The sequence below is a fragment of the Chiloscyllium plagiosum genome, unplaced genomic scaffold, assembly GCF_037043375.1.
Source record: "Chiloscyllium plagiosum isolate Xiang-an unplaced genomic scaffold, Cpla_swu_hap1 HiC_scaffold_6, whole genome shotgun sequence".
Classification (NCBI taxonomy): domain Eukaryota; kingdom Metazoa; phylum Chordata; class Chondrichthyes; order Orectolobiformes; family Hemiscylliidae; genus Chiloscyllium; species Chiloscyllium plagiosum.
In genome coordinates, this window is record NW_028270144.1 from 51,964,280 (window position 1) to 51,982,579 (window position 18,300).

At 40.4% G+C, this 18,300-nt stretch overlaps 1 protein-coding gene across 7 annotated transcripts in view; it reads right to left on the reverse strand.

The window, feature by feature from the left end:
- Positions 1-3,256: 3,256 nt before the first annotated feature.
- The window catches only part of maml2 (mastermind like transcriptional coactivator 2), a 434,176-nt gene continuing 419,132 nt past the window's right edge, over positions 3,257-18,300 (reverse strand). For all 7 annotated transcript variants that reach the window (XM_087988004.1, XM_043691468.2, XM_087988002.1 and 4 more), the window contains one exon: positions 3,257-9,499. In XM_087988004.1, the coding sequence (XP_087844130.1) occupies positions 8,496-9,499 (1,004 nt within the window). In that variant the 3' untranslated portion in view covers positions 3,257-8,495. The remainder of the gene's footprint in view (positions 9,500-18,300) is intronic.

Genomic DNA, 18,300 nt, shown 5'->3' on the forward strand with positions numbered 1-18,300 from the left:
AACATTGAACCAATGAGATGATCTGATGTTTGGGATATAAAGAAGCTGCCATTTTGAGAGTTAGCCAGAGAGAGTGACCAACTGCCATTGTCAGAGTAGCTGCTAGCAAAAGACTGTCTATCGAAGGTAGCTTTTCATTGAAATGTCTTTGCAGGACAACTCCAAAGACGACCCAGGGAGATCTACAGCCAGAAGAAGAGACACTGGAGATGACAGCTACTGTAGGGTTTTGAAAATTAAGTTGATGTAGTTTTAATAGGAGCATGTATTGGAACAGTATACTGTTATAAAGTTGGAGGTAGATAACAAACGTCTAAGAGAAAGGACACTTGGAATTGTAAACAGTTGTGGTTTAACGTTCACTTTCTGAGTTACAGAATAAATTGATACTTTTTCTTTAAATAGTGGAATTTGGGGAGTGCTCTGTCATTCATCAGATTACGACTTGAGCTGAGCTTTTCTGGGTGCTTGGTTTAATTAGCAGAGGGGTTCACTGTCATGTTGTAACACGGCTTAAGGAAGACAGATTTGTGACACACTATGGTCCACCGCTCTACCAGCTGAGCTATCGAAGGAGAGAGCAGAGATTGGTCCCCCTTGCTGATGGTTGGCAACGTGTGTCCAGTAACGTGATGTCATTGTCTCCCTGTAAGTCTGTCATTCTGGCATAGCCCAAGCTGGTCTCTCCAGCTTCAGCATGAAAAAATCATCTGACTGCAGATCCGAAGTTGACAGATTCCACTCATACCTGACTCACAGCTTCATGCACATGTCATATTATGGTTTGGGGCACAGCTTATATTCATATTGCCTCCAAACACATCCACGACATGCCTGCTGACTTTATGGTCTGATCCTTTCAAGGTGCAGACTATCAAATGAAAACATGAATATCTTGTGCATTTGCTTTTGCTACTCAGCTCCACTTTGTCCCTACACTGCACCACAAAATGGAGGCACATCCCATTTTCTGAAGCATGAAGCTTTTAATCTTTGTGGACCTTTCTCAGGGAGGCAGCGTATGCAAATGGTTTGGACCTGCTGAGTGAGAGTGTGCACTTGCAGTTTTAAAAGGAATGGAGAATGTGGGCATTGATCCCACTACCTCTTATATACAAAGCAAGCAATCTATCACTTGAGTGAATTTCCAGATGGGGAGAGTTGCAAATCACACAACACCAGGTTATAGTCCAACAAGTTCGAAGTGCTACGTAGTTTTGGAACAGGACCATAAGACACAGAATTTATAGGAAAAGGTAACAGTGTCATGCAAATGAAATTATATGTTGAACAAACCCAGAAGGTTGTTCAGTCAGGGAACACTTCAGCGGTCAAGGACATTTGGCTTCAGACCTTCGGGTGATCATCCTCCAAGGCGGACTTTGGAATAGACAACAACACAAAGTGGCTTGAGGACCCTTGAGGATGGCCTCAACAGGGACCTTGGGTTCATGTCACACTACACTATACCTCACTACACTATACTGTCTCTCACACACACACACTCTTAAAGACTCATGCATTCACGTAAACCCTGTCCCGTACACACACTCTCTCTTGTACACATACACATGCACCCCCCCACACCCACGCCCTCACAGACGTATACTCCATCACCCTCCCACATATACTTGCCAAGCATGCACAAAAGCAAACACACACTCTCGCGCATTCTTATTCACATACACACACATGCACTCTCTCATACACACACACACACATATAAGTCGAAGGATGAATTTGTATTTTCAGAATTATATTTGCAGATACATTCTATTTTGCTCAAAAAGCACACAATCTGCAATCTTTCAATCCATGTAATATTTTATAAATTTCAGTTTGGAAGTAGAACCAGTCTGACTCAAGACACTGGGATACAGACAGTGTCTAACCTGACACCTTTAATGCATTATCTGATCTGAGAGGTCACCTTTTTTAAAAATAAAAACCTGTTATCTCAAGAATGTGACTTAAAAGCAGTTCTGGGATTTATTTATTAATGAACCAAAACCTGCAACACATTCTAAAAGATGAAAGACTTAACAACAACCTAGGTTTGTTCAATGTATCATTTCAGTTTTGGATGTAGGTTTGCTCGCTGAGCTGAAAGGTTAATTTCCATGCATTTTATTACCTTACTAGGTAACATCTTCAGTAGACCTCATGCGAAGCAATGCTGAAAATTCCTGCTTTCTATCTGGCAGAGTACTCAGGCGTCTTGGCATCATGGTAGCCCACAAACCCACCAACGCAGCTAATGAACTTGAAAGACCCTGTACAGACAATGAGCAAAACTAACGTCATTTACAAAACACCGTGCAAGGACTATAACAAACACTACATTGGACAAACAGGCAGAAAACTAGCCACCAGGATACATGAATACCAACTAGCTACAAACAGACACTAGTATCCTCACATACGGAGGAGGAAGGACACCACTTCGACTGGGACAATACATCCATCCTAGGACGAGTTAAACAAAGACATGCATGAGAATTCCTAGAAGCATGGCATTCCAACCGGAACTCGATCAACAAATACATTGAGTTAGACCCCATCTACCACCCCCTGAGAAAAGGAACAGGAAGTGACTTCACCACAGGAAATAACATCACCACAGGAAATGACATCACCAACCCAAAGAAACCCAAACATATAAATAGAAAGCAGGAATTTTCAGCATTTCTTCACGTGAGGTCCACTGAAGATGTTACTTAGTAAGGTAACGAAATGTCTGGAAAAGAACCTTTCAGCTAAGTGAGCAAACCTATATCCAAAACGTCAACCTGAGCTACAAATCTTCTCAAAACTCACTAAGTATCATTTCAGTTGCTATAAATTCTGTGTCTTATGGTCATGCTCCACAGCTACCTGATGAAAGATCAGTGCTCTGAAAGCTGGTGTTGTGTGATTTTTAACTAAGTTCAGATATTAAAAACAATTCAGATGATGTTCTAAATAACTACTTGCATTTGTGGAACTGCACATTATGTAAGTCACTGACATTGTTATGGGAGGTATCATTGTAATGCTTCACGCCTGCAAGATAGTGGGGTAGTAAATGAACCTTAGCCATTTTATTTACTCTGTCCTTAGCCATAGGGCATTGAATGTCACCCCCTCAGTACTGAGTGACTGGATCAGCCAGGTCAATGCAGGATATTCCTAATCTTTCACAATTTTTTAACGATGGTTATAAAATGTTAGTTGCAGGACCATTGATACAAAGTTCACTGAATGAACAGAGTGTGGTCTGCTTGCTGTTTAATTCCAAAGAAAAATAAATTACAGCAGTTTTATGACACATTACTTGCTGCATATGCAGCAGTATATTTAGAAATATTTTTAGAAAGATACTGTATTACAATAAAATACAAAATGCAATGTAATAATATTGTTTCAATAGAACTTTTACAAAATCTATTATACAAAAGTACCATTCACATGGCTGGTATATCTAAAAGACTTGGTTCTGTTATATTGATTGTTTCACTATACATGTCAACATTATGACATGAACTAAAAACCACTATCATTAGCCACCTAGCTGAAAAATAAAAATAATTTTTTTAGGGATTAATCTTAATTCAAAACATGAGCAGAATAAGTAATAATAAGATGAAAAGTCACTCGACCCATTCACTCTGCCTTCTTCCCACAGATGCTGCCAGAGCTGTTGGATTCTCCAGCAATTTTTGTTTTTGTTTCAGATCTCCAGCATCCACAGTTCATTGTTTTATTATAGATTAGATTAGATTCCCTACAGTGTGGAAACAGGCCCTTTGGCCCAACAAGTCCACACCGACCCTCTGAAGAGTAAACCATCCAGACCCATTTCCCTCTGACTAATGCACCTACCACTATGGGCAATTTAGCATGGCAAATTCATCTGACCTGCACATCTTTCGACGGTGGGAGGAAACCGGAGCACCCAGAGGAAACCCACGCAGACACAGGGAGAATGTGTAAACTCCACACAGACAGTCACCCGAGGCTAGAATCGAACCTGGGACCCTGGTGCTGTGAGGCAGCCGTACTAACCACTGAGCCTCCGTGCCACCCCAATATAGTGGAGTAGTGTTTGACTTTAATAATTTACAACACATGAAATGGCGCAATAACAAAGATGAATACATTGCTCCACTGGTTTTCAGATCAGTTCTAAAAAAGGAAGTGTTCAGCCATAGATAATTCATCTGAATCTATTCAATCCAAATCTCAGCACTGGAAAATGCACAATGTAAATGACAATGCTTCTGACATCAATATGTTCATCTATTTAATGTTATCAACAGTATTAAACTTAAATAAAGGGATTCTTTTCTTAACATAGTGCATTACTGTCATTTAATAAAGTTAACATTCCCTAGGTTAGAACCAATGTCAGATATATTTCATAAACTTTAATATTGTTGCCTAATTTCAATCAGCGAACATGATTTCAATTCCCTTTAACACTGCAATGTTTAAGAATAAATCATGGGGATTTGGAGCAAATTTAACTGGAACTGATTGGAAAGCCTTGGTTAATTTCTGAACAGCGGTAATCTATCTATTTATCCTTGTAGACCCAGCACCTGTTATTGTGAAGAACATTTCAATCCATTGTGACAGCACCACTTTTCTAAAAACACATATATTTCTGATGAACAATGATTAAGTGACTATTGATTTAAATAACTATTGATTGAAAAGGAGTTCTGTAAATGGTGCTGGAAATTTTATACACAATGATACTGTATCTGAATTCAAATGAGAGCTTGGAATCAGATGAATATATGCATTAGTGTCATTGGCATTACTTCATCAAATGTTAGGGGTGTCACCTTTCTATCTAATGTCTATTGTCTGTGGGATGGTAATCATGGCCCATGATATTACATTGGATCAAGGAGAAGAAGAAGGTCCAAGAATTACACCAGCTGGTCAGAACTGAACCCAAACCATTGTTGTTATTACTACAAACAGCTATGCAAGTAAGCTAACTGGCCCTCCTATATCAACACTAAGTTAGAAAAATATACTTCATGCTGCTACAAAATTACAAAACCTTTTTGACCAAATACCTTCAAACCAAGAAGAACTCTAAAATGAGCAATAATACTACTGCACGGAATTGGCTCTTTGGAAGCACAACCTGCTGAAATCAAAATCTTAAGGAACTTGCATCTCCCAGATAGAACTGCACCAATAGCTACAAGGACATTTATGTAAATGACGTTCTTTAAAATATTCTATATTCTATATAAAATATTAAAACATTCCAAATTGCTTCATAGCAGAAATGCAAACAAAATACATCAAGCCAAACAAGATGACCAAAAATAGTCAAAGATGACTCAAAGAGGTAGGTTTTAAGGAGTGACTTAAAGGAGGAAACAAAGTAGGGAGGCAAAGAGGGTATTCAAGAGTTTAGGACCTAGACAATTAAAATTGAGTTGTCCAGAAGACCAGAATTAGAGGAATGCAGGTAACTCAGAAATTGTGGAATGAGAGAAGATTACGTAGAGAGAGAAAGAGAGGATGAGGTCATAGAAGAATTTTTTAAACAAGCATTAGAATTTGAAAATTAAGATATTGCTTGACGAAGAGACATTGTAGGTCAGCAAGTTCAGGTGTAATAGATTTAGTGCAAGTTAAACATGGATGGGAGAGTTTTGTACAAACATGAGTTTTCAGAAGGTAGAATGACAGACCAGCCAAGTACATTGGAATACTCAATCTAGATGCAACAAGCATATGAATGGGAGGTTCAGCAACAGATGAACTGAAAGAAGCCTGAACTAAGGTGACATTATGGAGGTGAAAATAAGCAGGTTTATGGATGGTGTGAACATGAGATCTAAAGCTCATCTTGAGATCACCAACAGATGGCTTAATCTCAATGAGAGGGATTGAGTCAGTAGCTCGGAAAGGAAGTTTGGAGCAGGAACCACAAACAGTCTATTTTTTGTATTTATTCATTTTGTGGGGTGTAGCTGTTGCTGGCTGGCCAGCATTTATTGCCTGTCCCTAGTTGCCCTTGAGAAGATGGTAGTAAGCTGACTTTTTGAACTGCTGAAGTACACCTTCTGTGGGTTGGTCCACAATGTCATTAGAGAGGGAATTCCAGAATTTTGACCAAGTGACAGTAAGGAATGCCGATATATTTCCAATCAGGATGGTGAGTGGCATGGAAAGGAACTTGAAAGTGATGGTGTTCCCATATAGCTGCTGCCCTTATCTTTCTCGATTGAATTGGTTTTGGGTTTGGAAAGTGCTGACGATCGTTGGTGAATTTCTGCAGTGCATCTTGTAGATAATACACACTGCTGCTACTGAACAGAATGCTTGTAGATACAATGCCAATCAAGTGGGCTGCTTTATCCTGGATGGTATCAAGTTTTTGAGTGTTGTTTGGGTTGCACTCATCCAGGCAAGTGGGGAGTATTCCATCACACTTGTGACTTGTGGATGATGGACAGACTTTGGGGAATCAGGAGGTGAGTTTCTTACTGCAATATTCCTAGCCTCTGACCTACTCATGTAACCACAGCATTTATGTGGTGAGTCCAGTTCAGTTTCTAATCAATGATAACTGCCAGGATGTTGATCGTGGGAGATTCTATAATGATAACACCATTGAATGTCAAGGCATGGTGGTTAGATTGTCTCTTGTTGGTGATAGTCATAACCTGGCATTTATGGTGCAAATGTTAATTGCCACTTATCATCCCATGCTTGGATATTGTCCAATTCTTGTTGCATTTGAAAATGGACTGCTTCAGTGTCTGGGGAGGCATGAATGGTGCTGAGCATTATGCAATCATCAACGAACATCTCCACTTCTGACCTTATGGTGGAAGGGTGTTCATTAATGAAGATGGCAAAAGTGAGGACTGCATGAAGATGGCCCTAGGACACTACCCTGAGGAACCCCTTCAGAGATGGTCTGGAGCTGAGATGACCGACCTCCAACACTCATGACCATCGTCCTAGTGTCAGGTATGAATCTAACCACCAGAGAGATTGTCCCCTGATACCCAATGATTCCAGTTTTGCTGGAGTTCCACGATACCACACTCAGTTGAATGCAGCCTTAATGTCAAGGGCCGTCACTCTCACCTTACCTCTGGAATTCAGCTCTTTTGTCCATGTTTGAACCAAGGCTGTAATGAGGTCAAGAACTGAGTGACCCTAGCAGAACCCAAACTGGACATCACTGCGCAGGTTATTGCTGAGTAGGTTTTGCTTGATAGCACTGTTGATGACACCTTCCATCACTTTACTGATGGTCGAGAGTAGACTGATGGGGTCCGGGTTAGATTGTCTGGGTTGGATTCGTCCTACTTTTTCTGAACAGTATATACTTGGGCAATTTTCCACATTGTCAGGTAACTGCCAGTTTGTTACTGCATTGGAACAGCCTGGCTGGAGGAGCAGCAAATTGTAGAGCACAATTCCTCAATCCTATTGCTGAATGTTGTCAGGACCTGTAGTCTTTGCAGGATCCAATGCCTTCAACCGTTTCTTGATATCACATGGAGTGTCAGAAGTCACAGGCACATTGAAAGTACTAAGAAGGAAACTTTTATCTTCAGAGAAGCCATATACAGTGTCATTTGTGAGTATCCAGGGAACATGAGAATGAATTTCAGAGATGAGAGTATGTTCAAGGCTCTATCACAAACCCAAACTGAAAACTAAAGAAGCTCAACCAATACACAACAGGCAGGCTGGAATGTCGCACATTCCAGATTTGAACTTAAGATGTGTAGAAGCTTACTTTGAACTGTGAATCTGTAAGCTCTTTGACATAATTTAGGCTGATACACATTCATGATTTGTAAAACCTGTCCTGTCTTAATGTAAAGTGAAAATATACAATGACACTAATAACCATATCTACTGTTTAACTTACAAACAGTCCAATGTAGCAGAATGATAACGGAATTTATAACTAAAACTAATAATTTTAGCATGTTTTTCCACAAAGGTTCACAATGGATAAGTGTACATCAATGAAAATGTTTATAAAATAATAATAATACTGTAAAACACTTTAAAAGATACTACTGTATGCATTTGAAACCAATAAGTAGATCACTGATCTAACATAAGTCAATTTAAAACTATTGCAGAAAATAAACATGTACAATTTAATTTTCGTAAATAAACATATTTCACTACAAGGATTCACAGAACTTTTTCAGAAAACATGTATAAATATAATGTTCTTACACAGAATATGATTTTCAGTTAAAAACATATTTTACAAAATATATTTCTAAGCAATTACATTTATATATTTTGAGTATTGCAATATACACTTCATGATGTACTGGTATATTTTTACAGTGCACGTCCATTCAGCAAACTGTATCCAGTTGGGCACAGCTGTGCACACCTGCGATCCCTGTGGGATGCTTTGTCAACTAGCTACAGGCACAGATAAATTCTGTCCATCAGTACTGCTCCACAGATGGATAACATTTAACAATCCTCAAAGTTTTTCAGGAATGCTGCCCCAAAATTTCATCAAGATTTAAGTCTTTCATCCAGTCATCATTGCCAGTGCTATTTTTTATCAATGAGTCAAGGAAATCTGAGTCACTGCTGAGTCCAGAAAGTGTATTGTCAACTTGTTGGTTGAGGAAGTCAAATGCCAAATCACTGTTGTGATTTGTTCTCTGGTACCCTTGAGGATTCCGGTTGGTGGAAGGGAAATTGGTTGTGGGTAATATTTGCACAGCCAGGCTTGCTGCTGTCTGATTCATTATAGACATAGCTTGTGGTTGTGCCCTTGGCTGACTAACTCTTGGGGAAGGCCCACTCAGTGAACTTATGGTCTGTGCACTTATAGCTTGACTCAAAGGCTGCATCTGAACTCCAGGAGCTATTTGGTTTGGTTGTGCCATGCCTCGCTGAGCAAAATGTTGATTGGACATGTTGGGCTGAACTGCTTGATTTGGAAAGGAAGCATTATTAGAGAATCTTACATTATGTCCCAATTGTGTCTGTTTTGGAGTTATCTGCACTGCCGGTGGTGTCCAGTTCTGTGGTGCCATAGTGGAATTGGTCATCATATTTGTAAGTCTCTGTGCAGATATACTGGTGTTTATGTGGTTCAAAACTGGTCTTAACTGCTGCTGAGACATGGCAGAACTTCCAACAGACCCAGTACCAAACCCTGACATTGTAGTTCCTTGACCTAAGGTTGACTGCCTTGGCACTGCTATATTGTTCTGTGTCATTCCCATTTGACTTTGATTTGTGTGATGCTGCAATTGATTAATACTGGAAGAAACAGTATATACTCCCTGCTGAGAAGCTGACATACTTCCATACATTCCTGTGCTCCTGTCACTTTGAGTTCCTGAAATGGGAGGCATTCTAGGTCCTTGGTTGCTTGCTGGATTCACCTGCAAAATGTTCGAGTTTGAAGGCACTCCACGATGATTTGGAGCAGGGCTTGACAGAGGTTGAGAGGAGTTCAATGGCATTGCAGCTGCAGCACCTGTAAAATTAAGTTAAAGTTTTTTTTTCATAATACACATTCCAATATAGGCAAGCATAATGGTGCAATTTACGGTGGGATAAATATAGATTAGGTTAAACAACAAATCGTTAGCAATGCTTTCCATAGTTGAAATTTTACAAAGAAACATTTGGTGAATTTCTCAGCTGATCCAAGATGAGGTGAGAAGTGGGCTTATAGATTTGAGTTGGTGATGTCAGAATTGTTTTAAATTCATTATAATGTTTAGGCTTATCTATTAAATTATGCATAGCAATTACTGGGATTTCAATTCAGGGAAAAGGCAATGTTAGATGTTTCAATGAACAACTCAGCAGATAAATGGGTTCATTATTATTGGGTAGACGAATACAGCTCAATCAAGAAATTTCACTGACTGATCCCCAGTCAATGTCAAATGAGCAGATCTTGTGTTGGTTGATAATTGATATTATCAGTGACAGAGGAGAAAAAATGTACCAAAGAACAGGAAAAACACAATAGCAAAATAAAGACATCTGTTTTTGCTTGATTTCAATCCATTTTATCTGCTTTGTTCATTATTTCTCAGTCATGAAATTAATTAGGTGCAACCCTCGACATAGTTGCACAACATGTGATGGTAGTTCTGCTGCCAATATAATCAAAAGAAAAACAGGTCAATGTATAAGTGACAGCCTATGGGCTCTTGTGGGGCAGTGGTAGTGATCTTACCTCTTGGCCAGAATCTAATAGGTTCAAGCCCCAATTGCTTCAGAGATGTGCCATAACACATCTGAACAAGCTGATTAAAAATAACTATAATGGCAGCCTGTTTTCTATATCCTGCTAAGCTCTTCCTATTCATATACCTATCCAAATACTTTTATATGTAATTATATCCATCTTTAACTTTTCCTCTGGCAGCTCATTCCATACATGCTCCACACCCTGTATGAAAAAGTTACCCCTCAAATCCTTTTTAAATCTTTCCCCTCTCACCTTAAACATATGCCCTCTAGCTCTGACTCCCTTACCCTGTGCACCCTAGCCATGCTCCTCATGATTTTATAAACCTCTGTAAGGTCACCCCTCAGCCTCTGGTGTTCCAGGGAAAATAACCCCAGCCTATTCAGCTTCAAACCTTTCAACATCCATTTAAATCATTTCTGCATCCTTTCAAGTTTAACAACATCTTACCTATAGCAGGGAGACCAGAATTAAATGCAGTATTCCAAATGTGGCCTAACAATATCCTATAAAGCCTTAATATAACATCTCAACTCTTGTATTCAATGTACTAACTAATAAAAACGTGTACCGAGGCTAAATGGGCCGCTCAAAATGACGGATTAATGAAAATGGACAATAAATGAAGCATGCTGGGAAACTGAGACAAACCTTCACCAAGGTGACTGTGCTAATAAAGATATTGCAGAATCCAGACAGGCTGCAGCTACAGATGGTCAGGCAACATCGCAGGAGCAGGAAAATCGAGGTTTCGGGCATAAGCTCTTCATCAGGAATGGTGAAGGGTTTATGCCCGAAACCTTGATTCTCCTGCTTCTCGGATGCTGCTTGACCAGCTGTGCTTTTCCAGTGCCACACTCTTCGACTCTGATCTCCAGCATCTGCATTCCTCACTTTCTCTCTGCAGCTATGGTGGCACAGTGGTTAGCACTGCTGCCTCACAGCGCCAGAGACCCGGGTTCAATTCCTGCCTCAGGCGACTGACTGTGTGGAGTTTGCACATTCTCCCCGTGTCTGCGTGGGTTTCCTCCGGGTGCTCCGGTTTCCTCCCACAGTCCAAAGGTGTGCAGGTCAGGTGAATTGGCCATGCTAAATTGCCCGTAGTGTTAGGTAAGGGGTAGATGTAGGGGTATGGGTGGGTTGCGCTTCGGCGGGGCAGTGTGGACTTGTTGGGCCGAAGGGCCTGTTTCCACTACTGTAAGTAATCTAAGCTACAGACAGACAGTATGTAATTGACCTAACAGCTGCAGACAATACAGTATACCATTAACACAGTACCAATATACTGAATGCTATTCCTAGGATAATCAGAAACAGAGGCACCCTCACACCCTCAACTGGAGAGGGCTGCCTGACCTGTGTGTGTGCCTAACACCTCAAGGAATGGTTGCCTAAGAATCACCCTGCCATTAACATGTCAATGCCTGGTTGTGTCCAATTGATCATGGTGATCGAACCCTGATCGATCTATTGGAGAACACTAAAGACCCTCCCAAAAGGGCTAGAACAACAACTATTTGCTGCAACACCACCCTCAAGAGTAACTCGAGTCCAACCACTGTGAAGAGAAGTCACCCCTGGGATCACTGGGAGAAGACAACCAGGTGATCATCAGCACGTGGATCAAGGCCAAGCTCTAGTGTGGTCATATATGATCATCCAGAGATAAGTTAAAACATAAGATAGTTGATTAGATTAATAGTGTACATTGTTAGTTTGTAGTACCTTTTGTTGTTATAGTATTTATTGTGGTAAATAATTAAATGTTATTGTTTATTATTCTTATTATTAAGAGTTGACTTGCCATTCTAAAAGATGAGAGACTTAACAAACAAACCAGATGTTTTCAATGTATAATTTCAGTTACATCACACTGTAAACTTTTGTGAAAAATTCTGTATCCTATAATCTTATACTCCATAACCACTTGATGAAGGAGCAGCACTCCGAAAGCTAGTGCTTTCAAATTCGATTCCCGCCTGTCTGTATGGAGTTTGCACATTCTCCCTGTGTCTGCGTGGATTTCCTCCAGGTGCTCCGGTTTCCTCCCACAATCCAAAGATGTGTAGGTCAGGTGAATTGGCTATGCTAAATTGCCCACAGTATTAGTCAGGGGTAAATATAGGGTAGGAGAATGGGTTTGGTGGGTTTCTCTTCGGAGGGGCGGTGTGGACTTGTTGGGCCGAAAGGCCTGTTTCCACACTGTAGAGAATCTAATCTAAAACAAAACCTGTTGGACTAATAACCTGGTGCTGTGTGATTTTTCAACCTTATTGGAATAACGTATTGTTACAGAATTGGAGGCAGATAATAAGCAGTAAAGAGAAAGGGGATGTGGGGGGCGAGGATTGTGAATAGTTGTTTAATGCTCTTTTAGAGTTAAAAAAGTTATTTGATGCCATTTTCTTTAAATAGTAAAATTTGTGAGGTATTACTCATTTTAATAGATTACAAGGCAAGGTGAGCTTTTCTGGGGCATTTGGTTTAATGAACAGAGGGGTTCACCTCAGTGTCATAACACAATTAATGGCATTTAGTCTTGTCTCATATGTAGACATGTAATGTACTTTGCTGACTCAACACAGCTTCTTGTGTGACAACACTATGATTTTAAGAGGGGTACTTTGTTCTTTTTTTTTTAAAGAAAAAGGTTTGGGCTGTCTGCTCCAAAGATAATCAATTAAACAGCTTAGCAGGCCTTGGTTTTTTTTAAAAGTTGGAGTAATGGAAGCAGCCTGAATGAATTGCATGAAGTTCCCACAGAGACAGGTCTTTGAAGCTGGGTTTGAAATTTGTAGTCCATCACTCCCTGCTAGTCTCTCTCTCAGAGTTTTCTCATGATGTTTTTCCTCCTGGGCTGGTGAATTGCCTGTGAAACAATGTATTTTACTGAATTTGCCTTTGCCAAGGCTGTGTGTTTATGGATATTACTATATTGCAACAGTACTGTTTGGTTTTCAAAGAATACTATTAAGTTTTTCAGAGCTGAAAATGTGTTGCTGGAAAAGCGCAGCAGGTCAGGCAGCATCCAAGGAGCAGGAAAATCTACGTTTCGGGCATGAGCCCTTCTTCAGGAATGTTAGGTTTTTCAATCGAGTTCCAGTTTCTTCATTCTTTTATTTTACTTTAATTGTAGCAATAAATTGTAGCAAAAAAAATGTGTATTTTGCTTCAATACTATCAATTTGAGAAATTGAATTACATCTGGAATTGAATGCTTGGCACATGTCTTCAAAATAAGGAAATGTCAGGGTATAGAACATAGAACAGTACAGCACAGAACAGGCCCTTCAGCCCACGATGTTGTGCCGACCATTGATCCTCATGTATGCACCCTCAAATTTCTGTGACCATGTGCATGTCCAGCAGTGTCTTAAATGTCCCCAATGACCTTGCTTCCACAACTGCTGCTGGCAACGCCTTCCATGCTCTCACAACTCTCTGTGTAAAGAACGCGCCTCTGACACCCCCTCCATACTTTCCTCCAACCAGCTTAAAATTATGACTCCTCGTGTTAGCCATTTCTGCCCTGGGAAATAGTCTCTGGCTATCGACTCTATCTATGCCTCTCATTATTTTGTATACCTCAATTAAGTCCCCTCTCCTCCTCCTTTTCTCCAATGAAAAAAGTCCAAGCTCAGTCAACCTCTCTTCATACGATAAGCCCTCCAGTCCAGGCAGCATTCTGGTAAACCTCCTCTGAACCCTCTCCAAAGCATCCACGTCTTTCCTATAATAGGGTGACCAGAACTGGACGCAGTATTACAAGTGCGGTCTAACCAAAGTTTTATAGAGCTGCAACAAGATCTCATGACTCTTAAACTCAATCCCCTTGTTAATGAAAGCCAAAACACCATATGCTTTCTTAACAACCCTGTCCATTTGGGTGGCCATTTTAAGGGATCTATGTACCTGCACACCAAGATCCCTCTGTTCCTCCACACTGCCAAGAATCCTATCCTTAATCCTGTACTCAGCTTTCAAATTCGACCTTCCAAAATGCATCACCTCGCATTTATCCAGGTTGAACTCCACCTGCCATTTCTCAGCCCATCTCTGCATCCTGTCAATGTCCCGCTGCAGCCTACAACAGCCCTCTATACTGTCAACGACACCTCCAACCTTTGTGTCGTCTGCAAACTTGCTGATCCATACTTCAATCCCCTCATCCAAGTCATTAATAAAAATTACAAACCGTAGAGGCCCAAGGACAGAGCCCTGTGGAACACCACTCACCACTGACTTCCAGGCAAAATATTTTCCTTCTACTACTACTCGCTGTCTTCTGTTGGCCAGCCAATTCTGTATCCAGACAGCTAAGTTCCCCTGTATCCCATTCCTCCTGACCTTCTGAATGAGCCTACCATGGGTATAGACTATCTTGTGAATATATTTTGAAGGGGTTAGGTCTAATCCGTAACAAATTTGGAGCTCTTGTCTCGATCCAAATATCTAATTCCATGCTTAATTTTGGATTATTGGACTCAAAGGTAGTGAGGACTGAGTGTTTTTTTTTTGTTTGGGTATTGAATTCGATTCATTCAAACAGTGTGTGCCTTGTATAATAATGGCTCTTTCAGTCACTATGAGTTTTCTAGGAGTGGAAGAAGTTACTTCAGGTATTTTACAGAAAGTGAACAAGGCAAAGCTTTTGGAATTGCTAAGTGACTGGAGTTGGGTGTGCTGTGTCTGAGGAAAATGGAGATAATCGTGACAATCACACCGCATTTACAATTGCCAAGAATGCCATTAGAATCTTTGATATTCAATTGCAAATGAAGCAGCTTGAACATGAAAAAAAATGAAACAGTTTAAATTATGATTAAAAAGTAGAAAAATGGCAGAATCATCATAGAATCCATCATAGAATGCCAAAAGTGTAGAAGCAGGCCATTAAGCCCATTGAATCCACACCCTCCCTCCGAAGAGCATCTGACCCAGACTCTACCCTATCCCCATAATCCTGCACTTCCCATAGCTAATCCACTAACTGAGACATCCCTGGACACGATGGGCAATTTAGCACGGCCAATTCGCCTAAACTGCAACTGTTGGGTGAGGGAGGAAACTAGAGCGTCCAAACATGGGGACAACATGCAAACTCCACTGCTGCTCTGAGGCAGCAGTGCTAACCACTGAGCCACCATACCACCCCAAAGAAACAGAGTTTTCAAACTTCAGAGATTGGAACTGAAAACTCAGAGTCGACTTAAAATGCTGGAGGTAGAGGTGAAAACTAGAAGTAGTGATGAGGACAGTGATGAAGAGCAATGTTATCATAGCCAAAGATCTAGTGGGGATCTGTTCAAATATGTCCAAGCATTTGCCAAGTTCAAAGTTAAGGTCTTTCTCATTTCATCTAAGAAAGCTTATGCAAGAGTTAGGAAGCTAAAATCAGACAGGGCCCTTGAGGAGTATAAAGGAGCAGGAAAGAACTCAAGCAGGAAGTTAGGAGAACAAGAAAGGGCCATGAAATAACCTTGGCAAGTAGGGTTAAATAGAATCCCAAAGAATTCTATACATACACTAAAAACAAGAAGATAACTAGGGAGAAGGTAGGACCACTCAAGAATAAAGGAGGGAACTTGTGTCTGGAGACAGAGGAAGTGGGCAAGCTCATAAATGAGTACTTTGCATCGATAATCCCCCAGGAAAAGGCTATGGAAGTTGGTGAGATTAGTGTGAAGCAGGCTGATATGCCAGGGCATTTTATATAAAGAAAAAAATGATATTGAGTCTTTTGAAGAATGTTAAGATGGATAAGTCCTCAGGGCCCAATGGTATCCACACCAGGTTTTGAGAGAGGCAAGAGAGGAGATTGCTGGGGCCTTGACCAAGATCATTGTATTCTTGCTAGTCACTGAAGATGTCCCAAAGTACTAGTGAATGGTTAATGTTGTTCCTCTGTTCAAAAAGGGAACAATCCAAGAAACTATAGACTGGTGAATCTCACACTGGTAGTTGGGAAGCTATTGGAGAGGATTCTAATGGATAGGATTTATGCGCAATTGGAAAATCATGGCCTAACTATGGACAGTCAGTATGGCTCTGTGCAGGGCAGGTCACATTTGTTTAACTTGATTAAATTATTCAAGGAGGCTAACAAGTTGTTCAATGAGGGTAGAGCAGTGAATGCTGTCTACATGAATTTTGGCTTGCCCATAGAAGGCAGAGGGTAATGGTGGAATGATGTTTTCTTGGCTGGAGGTCGTGTCCAGTGATGTTCTGCAGGGATCCATACTGGTAGTTCTGCTGTTTGTGATATATATACAGAGAAACCTTGATTATCCGAAGGACACAGGCAGTGAGTATCTTGATTGGTTAATTGAATTCCGGATAGTCGAATGCCGGATAACATAGTTTTGTCGAGCATCGGGACCTTGCAATCTTGCCGGGTAATCCTATATTCAGATAATTGAATGCCAAATATTTGAGGTTCTCCTGCAAATGACTTGGTATGAAAATGTAGATGGGTGGGTTAGTAAGTTTGCAGTTGATACAAAGATCAATGGAGTTGTGGCTATGGAAGAAGGTTGTCAAAGGATAAAGTGGGATATGAGTGGAGAAATGTCAGATGGAGTTTAATCTGGGCAATGTGAAGGCTGCATTTTGGGAGATCAAATTTAAGAAAAAGTATACAGTTAATCGCAAGACCCTGAACAGCACTGATGCATATAGGGATCTTGGGATTCAAGTCCATTTTTCCCTGAAAGTGGGCATGCAAACAGATAGGCTAGTAAAGAATGAGTATGGCATGCTCACCTTTATTGATCGGGGAATTGAGTACAAGAGTCAGGATTTCATTTTGCTGCTTTATAAGACTTTGGTTAGGCCACACTTGGGAGTATTGCTTACAAATCTGGTCAACGCATGACAGGAAGGATGTGGAGGTTTTAGAGAGGGTGGATAAGAGATTTACCAGGATGTTGCCCGGAATATAGGTATGAGCTATAAAGAGAGGCTAGAAAAACTTAGGTTGCTTTATCTGGAGTGGCGGAGGCTGAGGGGAGAACTGATGGAAGTCTATAACATTCTAAGATGCATAGGTAGGGTTGATGGTCAGACTTTTTTCTCCACAGTTGAAATGTCTCAAAAATGCATTTAAGGTGAGAGGAAAAAAGTTCAAAGGAGATGTGAGGGGCAAGTTTTTCACACAGGGCATAGTAGAAGTGTTGAATGTGCTGCCAGGGATGAAGGTAAAGGCAGATATGATAGGGGCCTTTAAGAGATTTTTAGATAAGCACAAGAATATGCAAGGAATGGAGTGATATGGACCAAGGGCAGGCAGAAGAGATTAGCTTAGTTTAGCATCATGTTCAGCACAATGTTGTGGGCTGAAAACCCCCCTCCTGTGTTATACTGTTCTATGTTCCAAAGTGGCTAAACAAATGGAGTGGCTGGTGACCATGTAGGTATTGTTAATCCAAATAAAGTCGATAGGCAGAGCTAGTGAGATAATTGCTTCACTATCGGAGGAGGTATACACATTCAGTACAAAGTTTACGTTATCCAAATAGCATTGACAATTTGTCAATTGCATTTTAGCAAATTTGTGATGATGAAACATGTGTTATATCAGACCAACATGTATCAAAATTACTTTATTTGATCCTTCCAAGCTCAAGGTATATTTGACCAGAGTTCCTCATTAGATTCCTGAAACTTGGGGAGTATGAGGAGATGAAGAAAGCTACTTTAAGTACATATGAGCTACTGCCAGAAGCCTACACTGGTCAAACGTACCTTGAGCTTGAAAGGATCAAATAAAGTAATTTTGATACGTGTTGTTCTGGTATAACACATGTTTCATTACCACAAATTGGATATAGCGTAATTGACAAATTGTCGGTGCTATTTGGATAATACAAACTTTCTACTGAATGGGTATAGCAATTTTCTATAGTGATCTTTTATACTTTCTATAGTGATTTTCCCTGGTGCGATTTTATATCATGCAAGGTTGCAGAGGAACACAACTGTTGTGTTATACCAGAATGCACTGTAGGTGGATAAAGGCTTTGAAAATAGATCAAACAAATGTCATTCTTGAAGAGACATTTGTTTTGGATGAG